Source organism: Dipodomys ordii, unplaced genomic scaffold (genome assembly GCF_000151885.1).
Source record: "Dipodomys ordii isolate 6190 unplaced genomic scaffold, Dord_2.0 Scaffold64, whole genome shotgun sequence".
In the NCBI taxonomy this organism is placed as follows: Eukaryota; Metazoa; Chordata; class Mammalia; order Rodentia; family Heteromyidae; genus Dipodomys; species Dipodomys ordii.
The window spans coordinates 994108-1001985 of record NW_012267280.1 but is presented as its reverse complement, the minus strand read 5'-3'; the positions used below and the strand labels follow the sequence as shown (position 1 = coordinate 1001985).

Here is a 7878-nt window from a genome sequence, read left to right as displayed (position 1 = left end):
TGAACTCAGGGCCTGGGCACTGTCCCTGAGCTTCTTTTGCTCAAGGCTAGCACTCTACCACTTGAGCCACAGCACCACTTCCGGCTTTTTTCTTCTTGCTTATGTGGTGCTGAGGAATCGAACCCAGGGCCTCATGCATGCAAGGCAAGCGCTCTACCACTGAGCCACTTTCCCAGCCCCTTGCCATTTTTTTTCACGTGGGTACAAGTACCCGGGTTTGAACTCAGGGTGCTGCCCCTGAGTTTTATTTTGCTCAACACAAACTAACGCTCTACCACTTCAATCACAACTCCACTTCCTGCTTTTTTTGGGGTGGTTGATTGATTGGAGATCAGAGTCTCCCAGACTTTCCTGCCCAGGTTGCTGGCTTTGAACCGCGATCCTCACATCTCAGCCTCCTGAGTAGCTGGGATGACAGGCGTGAGCCACGGGGGCCTCATACCACGTCCCCTGTTAAGTGCCAGAGCTTGAGCGGGCGGCCTCTGACTCCTTGGTGGGTCTTGTGTTATCAATTAGCATCCAGGCCCTGAGGCTGGGGGGGAGGGGGGCTGGCGTGGGACACCCTCCCCCTCCACTTTCCTCAGCCGGTGGGGTGGGAGGGAGGGCAGCAGAACGGGGGCCCTGGGTTCTGGGCCAGGCCGCAGCAGCTGGGAGGGTGACTCACCCTCTAGGGGTCAGCTGGCCTGGCACAGGACGGTGACCCATCCCTCCCCCACCCAACTCTGGTCTCAGCAGGATATTTTCAGAGCTTCAGTAATAGGTGAGGTCCCGTGTCCCCTCCCCACCCCAGCACCCTAAGAGCAAGGTGCCCTGGGGAGGGGGCCGGGGAACAGAGCAAGGGTAGGTGGGGGAGCCCCTCCCCCTCTCCCCCCAGGAGACAAGATGAGGGGTTTAAAGGGCCGTAGCCTGGGGACTCCAGCCTGGGGTCATTCCCTTTTAATCATTCCCCCCCCACACACACCTTGGTAGTTCTGGATTCTGAACTCAGGGTCTCCCACTCACTCGGCAGGTGCTCTACCACTTGAACCATGCCCCCATCCCAGCCTTGGGCTGGCCTGAAGGATTTTTGGTTTTTTTTTTTTTTCTGGTTTCTTAACCATGATTTTCTCCAAGGTCTCAGTCTCCCGAATAGCTAGGATTCCACGTTCGAGGCCCTATTTAATAAGTAAGGTTTTATTGCCACCCTCCCCTCAATATATACAATCGCGTCTCACCTTAGCAAGTGTGTGCATGCGTGTGTGTGTGTGTGCACGTGCGTGTGAGCGGGTACCCATGTGCGCTTGCATACACACATGTTGGTCCTGGGGCTTGAACTCAGGTCCTGGGTATTGCTGTCCCTTAGCTTTTTTGGTGCTTAAATGAATCTCATGGATTTGCCTGCCTGGGCTGGTTTTGAACTGGGATCCCCAGGTCTCAGCTTCCTGAGTTGCTAGGATGACGTGTGAGCCGCTCGCCTCTGACTACCCATAGCTAATTTTGTGCTGAAAGGACAAGTTAAGGGGTGGCCTAGAGAGAGTTTGGGGCTCACGTCCTCCCTGAACGGGGACCCATGGAGGACATTTTCCAGGCCCCGAGTCTGCTTCCTCCTCTGTTCAATGGAGCTGCTGTCCTCAGCTTGCTGCCTGTGTCTGGCCCAGGAAGGCCTTCCCTCTGAGCCTCAGTTTCCCTGTGTGTCTGGGTCCTAGTAAGCCCTTCCCCCTCCAACCTTAGTGTCTCCCCACACCTGAGCCTCAGTTTCCCCATCTGTCTGGGTTCCAGGATGTCCTCCTCCAGCCTATTTCCCACCATGTCCAGGCCCTTCCCCCCAGCCTCAATTCCCCAGGTGTCCGGGTCCCAGGAGTCCCTAGCCTCAGTTTCCCTGGGTGTCTGGGTCTCCCTGGGTGGTGTCCAAGTCCCAGGAGCCTGTCTCCCCGGGTGTGCGGGTCCCCTTGGGTGCGCGGGTCTCCTCGGGTGTGTGGGTCTCCCGGGAGGCCTCAGTCTCCCCGGGTGCGCGGGTCTCCAGGTGTCTGGGTCCCCAGCCTCAGTCTCCCCAGTCATCCGGGTCCCGGGAGGCCTCAGTCTCCCCTGGTGCGCGGGTCTTCCCGGGCGTGCGGGTCTCCAGGTGTCCGGGTCCTCCAGCCTCAGTCTCCTCAGGTGTCCAGGTTCCGGGAGGTCTGTTTCCCCGGGTCTCGGGTCCCCCAGCCCCAGTTCCCCGGGTGTCGGGTCCCCCTGGGTGGCGGGTCCCCCTGGGTGGCGGGTCCCCCGGGTCTCGGGTCCCCCAGCCCCAGTTCCCCGGGTGTCGGGTCCCCCTGGGTGTCGGGTCCCCCCATCTCGGGCCCCCCGCTCGGGCCCCCCGCTCGGGCCCCGCGCCCCGCTGACCGCCCCTCCGCCGCCCGCAGGATGAGTTCCACCCGTTCATCGAGGCGCTGCTGCCGCACGTGCGCGCCTTCGCCTACACCTGGTTCAACCTGCAGGCGCGCAAGCGCAAGTACTTCAAGAAGCACGAGAAGCGCATGTCGCGCGAGGAGGAGCGCGCCGTGAAGGACGAGCTGCTGGGCGAGAAGGCCGAGGTGAAGCAGAAGTGGGCCTCGCGGCTGCTGGCCAAGCTGCGCAAGGACATCCGGCCCGAGTGCCGCGAGGACTTCGTGCTGGCCGTCACCGGCAAGAAGGCGCCGGGCTGCGTGCTCTCCAACCCGGACCAGAAGGGCAAGATGCGGCGCATCGACTGCCTGCGCCAGGCCGACAAGGTGTGGCGGCTGGACCTGGTCATGGTCATCCTCTTCAAGGGCGTGCCGCTCGAGAGCACCGACGGCGAGCGCCTGGTGAAGGCGGCGCAGTGCGGGCACCCGGTGCTCTGCGTGCAGCCGCACCACATCGGCGTGGCCGTCAAGGAGCTCGACCTCTACCTGGCCTACTTCGTGCGCGAGCGAGGTGAGCGCCGCGCCTGCGCGGGGCGGGGAAGGGGCGGGGCCGGCCGGCGGAGGGGCGGGGAAGGGGCGGGGCCGGCCGGCGGAGGGAAGGGGACGACTGAGGGGAAAGGCAGGGGTGGGAATGCCAATCAGAGGCAGAGGTACCAGTCCGAGGGAAGAGGCGGGGGTTGGAAATGCCGATCTGAGGGGAGAGACAGAGGTGGAAATGCCAGTCTGAGCGGGAAGTCGGAGATGGAAATGCCGAACTGAGGAGAGAGGCAGGAGTGCCGCTCTGAGGCGGGGGAAAGCCCATGTGCCAGTCCAAGGTGGATGTGCAAGTCCAAGGGAGGCGGCAGAGCCTCGTGTGCAAGTCTGAGGGGCAAGCTTCGTGCTTTGAGTAGGAGAGAGGAGACAGGCTGATGTGCAGGTCTGAGGTGAGAGGCAAGGCGGATGAGGTGAGAATCCGAGGAGCCAGGCGGTGTGCCAGGCCCGGGGAGGTGGTTAGGTGCGGTGTGCCAGTCTGAGGGGGGAGGTGAAGGGCTGGGCAAACCCAGCGGGGGAAGTGGAGGTGCAGGTCTGAGGGGGGAGGCAGGATGTCACCTCCCCGGCTGAGGGCTCCAAGATTGTGGCCCCGGTGACAAGACATGATGTCGTGAGGGCACAGTGAGAGGAGGTAGATCCTGGCAGGCTCTCACTGGGCATGCGTGGCGCTCTGTCCAGTGGCCATCGTGGTCCTCCACGCTGCCTTCTATGGGCAGCTCTAGGTCCAGATGCCCCACACTGTGTGGCCAGGGGGCTGTGGCGGCTCCATAGAGGAGGAGGAGGAGGCAGCAGGCCCGGCCCTGGGGGATGGATGGTGGACAAAGCCCACAGCGGATGGGGCAGGGGAAAAAAGCTGTCTCCCAGCTAACAAATTGAGGTTCTTGGAGGTCCTGCAGCTAGACTGGGCTGCAAGGAACCCCCCAGGATTGTGTGTGTGGCTGGTCGCGTGTGGCCTGTGACGTGGAGAGGTTACAGCACCGTCTCTGTGGGACTGGGGGAGACATATATCCCAGCCCAGCCCGCACTGGCTGCACCCCAGCTGTGGGAAGCCCAGGAGAACCTGGCATTGGGCACCCAGGACAAACGTAAGAGAAGCTGGAGGTTGACCAAGCAGGGTCGTGTCCACCTGTAATCTCAGCACTGGCGTGGTCGAGGCAGGCAGAGAGCGAGTTTCGGGCTAGCCTGGGCCGCAGAGTAGACCCTATGTCAAATAAAATCAAAAATGAAGAGGAGGATTGGGGCCACACACCCGGTGGCTCCCGCCTGTCATCCCAGCTCCTCAGGAGGCTGAGATCTGAGGATTGAGGTTCAAAGCCAGCCCAGCAGGGGGAAAAGTCTGTGAGACTCTTATCTTCCAGCACCCAAAAGCTGGAAGTGGTGTTGTGGCCTAAAGTGGTAGAACGCCAGCCTTCAGCGAAAAAGCTCAGGGACAGCGCCGGGGCCTGTTTTCCCTTTAGTACAATAGCTACCGGCTAGTGCTGGCATGAAGTTCAGCCCCCAAGGGTAGAATAACCCAACTGTGACCTTCACTCCTGACCTTGACTCAGCACCAGGGAACAGCAAAGTCCCAGGGCTGCCCATGGAGGAGGGCAGAGAGGTGGACCATATAGCCACGCATGGTGGGCGGGGATGGCCTCTGGGTGGGTGGGGGGATGAGGACCCCATCCCCATAAAGAACCCGTCCTTCCTCCCCACCCCCCTGCCCCCACCCCAGCTGATTCAATTCTGAAGCCAATTTTCTGTAGACTCAGCACCTCCATCTCCAAAGCCACTCTCCCCCTGCCCATCCCTTCTTCCCTCCCCCTCCCCTGCCCTCAGCTCCCCCCCCCACTCCAACGCCCCTCTGCCCAACACCTGGGCGGCATTCTAGCCACTGGCTTCGCTGCTCCCTGGCTGGGTGACCTAGGTCAAGTCATTTGCCCCACCGTAGCTGTGTGAGGACCCAATAAAACAGGGAGCCCAGCCTGGCGCCGGTGGCTCACACCCGTCATCCTAGCCACTCATGAGGCTGAGATCTGAGGATTGTAGTTTGAAGCCAACCTGGGCAGGAAAGCCCACGAGACTCTTTATCTCCAATGAACCACCGGAAAACCGGAAGTGGCGCTGTGGCTCAAGCGGCAGAGCGCTCATCTTGAGCTGAAGAGCTGAGGGACAACGCCCAGGCCCAGAGTTCAAGCCTCACAACCTGCCACAGCCACCACCATCAGTATTGCCCTCCATTCCCCACCCACAAGTCCTTGCTCCGGCCGTAAGCTCAACCTAGAATGGCTTTCTCCTATGGAAAACCCCTACTTGTATTTCAAAACCCCAGGTCTTAGCTCTACTACCTCTCTGCCAGGCCCTTTTTTCTGACTTAGCACATTTTTTTTCCTCCTTGTTTTTCTTCTTGAGACTGGGGGGTCTCACCAGATGACGGAGATTGAACTTTAGACCCTCCTGCCTTAGAAGTGTCCGTCTCCGGCACCAGTGCCCCTCCCCACCTCTCCCGCTGGTGGCAGAAGAGATCAGAGATACATTACAGACCGGGTTCCCCAGGTTGCCTTCTGGTCCCCCAAGCTGAGACCAAACCCTACGCTGGGAGCCAGAGCTCCCCTTCTTGGGTTTATTTTCAAGGACGGAGGGGGTGGGGACAGAGGCCCAGGGACAGAGGCCAGGGTGTCTCCTGGGGCGGAACATGGCTGCCCGGGCTTCCAGCCGGTGCCCCGCGGGCCTTGGGGGATGGCCGCCCGGCACGTGGCGTGTGCCCAGGGCAGCCGGGCCCGGCGTGGAGCGCGGGTGAGGCGCCCCTGGGGGCTGATGTTGCCTCCAGTCCAGCTGGTGCAGTCTGGGAGTGGAGAATCCAAGCCCTGAATTGCTGTTTTGTGGTTATGGTTCCGGTCCTGGAGTTTGAACTCGGAACCTGGGCGACGTCCCTGAGCTTGTGCGCGCAAGGCTGCTGCTTTCTCCCGCCCCTGGCACAGCGCCACTTCCAGCCTTTCTGTGGTTCACTTTTGGTGGTTGTGTTGGTCGTGAGGCTGAACTCTGGGCCTGGGCGCTGTCCCTCAGCTCTTCAGCTCAAGGCGAGCGCTCTACCACTTGAGCCACAGCACCACTTCTGCCTTTTTCTGCTTATGTGGTGCTGAGGAATGGAGCGCAGGGCCTCATGCATGCGAGGCAAGCGCTCTACCACTGAGCCAACTTCCCAGCCCTTGTGGTTCACTTTTGTAGTTCAAGAGTCTCCAGGAATTTCTGGTCCTGCCTGGCATTGAACCCATGATCCTCAAATCTCAGCCTCCCGAGTAGCTAGATTGACAGTCAGCAACACGCTAAGAGGAAGGGAACAGCAGAAAACAGCAACAAGACAGGGACATAAGGGGTAGAGCGGCTTTCCTGGAGAGATGAGTTTGGGAGATGAGGCCTGAGGGCAGCAGGAAGCCAGCCATGTGAGGGAGGGAGGGAGAGACAGAGAGAGAGAGAAAGAGAGAGAGAGAGAGATTGGAGGAGAGGGTACAGCTGGACCTGGTAGCTCACTCCTGTAATCCCTGCCAGGAAGATTGCAAGTTTCAGGCTACATAGGAAGACTCGGTCTTCACAAGCCAAGGAATGAGAGAGAGAGAGAGAGGTAGCCAGGCAGAGGGGAGGGGAGGCCGGCTGCCCGCCCGGGGCCTCCGCCCAGCCGGGCCTCCCGCCCCCCTGGCAGCCAGCGAAATCCGAAGCGCGGGCGGGCGCCGTGCCAGGGGGGGAGGGGTGCCAGGCCCGCCCGCGCCGGCTGCCAGCCCAGATGGTGACCATTTGCTGACGCTGCCATGGGCCAGCTCTCCCTTCTTCCCGCCTCGCCCGGTGCCAACTTAACCCAGCCGTGGGCAAGGCGCCCTGGGTGGGGCCGCCCTGGGTGGGAAGGGGGTGCCGCGGAGAGAGGGTAGTGGGAGACACTTAGGGCTCCCCTCCCCACGCCTCTCCTGGATGGCCCTGGGGAGAATTCATATGCACAATGCCTCCATGTGCCAGCCTCTGAACACGTGCCCATCTTTGTTTGGCTGGGCTGGCGATGGCTTCCAGGTTTTGACGCGTGCGCAGAATGTCCAAATGCACTGTCCCTCCTCTCAACCGGCTCCAATCTCTCGGTTCAGAGAAGGCATCAGAGGCCCAGAGAGGGTCAGCCACTTACCCTGGAGTCACACAGCTCCTAAGAGGCAGAGCTGGAGCCAGAGCCCAGGGTGGAAAGCCAGGAGCCCTGAGGCTCACCTCAGTAATCCCCGGAGGCTGAGATCTGAGGATCACACTTCAATACCAGCCTAGGCAGGAAAAGTCTGTGAGGCTCTTATCTCCAATGAATCCCCCCCACCCCCACACAAAAGCTGGAAGTGGAGCTGTGGCTCAAGTAGTAGAACCCCAGTCTTTAGTGAAAAAGCTAAGGGACAATGCCCAGGCCTTGAGTTCAAGCCCCAAATACCAGTGTAGACGAGGGGGGGAGTGGGGGAGGAAGACAGAGAGACAAGGGAAAGGAGGGGAAGGGAGACAAGAAGGAAAAGAGTGACAGATCCAGCCTGGCTCGAGCCTGTCATCCTAGCTCCTCAGGAGGCTGAGATCTGAGGGTCTCCGTTCAAAGCCAATTCCAGAAGAAAAGTCCTGTGAGATTCTTTTTTTTTGGTAGGTCGTGGGGCTTGAACTCTGGGCCTGGGCGCTGTCCCTGCGCTCTTCAGCTCTACCCCTTGAGCCACAGCGCCACTCCCGGTTTTCTCATGGTTTATTGGAGATAAGAGTTTCAGGGACGGCTGGGAAGGTGGCTCAGTGGTAGAGCGCTTGCCTTGCATGCATGAGGCCCTGGGTTCGGTTCCTCAGCACCACATATGCAAAAAGAAAAAAAAGCCGGAAGTGGCACTGTGGCTCAAGTGGTAGAGAGCTCGCCTTGAGCTGAAGAGCTGAGGGACAGCGCCCAGGCGCAGAGTTCAGGCCCCACAACCGGACC

At 60.6% G+C, this 7878-nt stretch overlaps 1 protein-coding gene across 1 annotated transcript in view; it reads left to right on the top strand.

The window, feature by feature from the left end:
- Window positions 1-7878, top strand: part of Nfic (nuclear factor I/C (CCAAT-binding transcription factor)) — a 53013-nt gene that overhangs the window by 15902 nt on the left and 29233 nt on the right. Inside the window, exon 3 of the mRNA XM_013022631.1 lies at window positions 2359-2910. Coding sequence (XP_012878085.1) covers window positions 2359-2910 — 552 coding nt within the window. The remainder of the gene's footprint in view (window positions 1-2358; window positions 2911-7878) is intronic.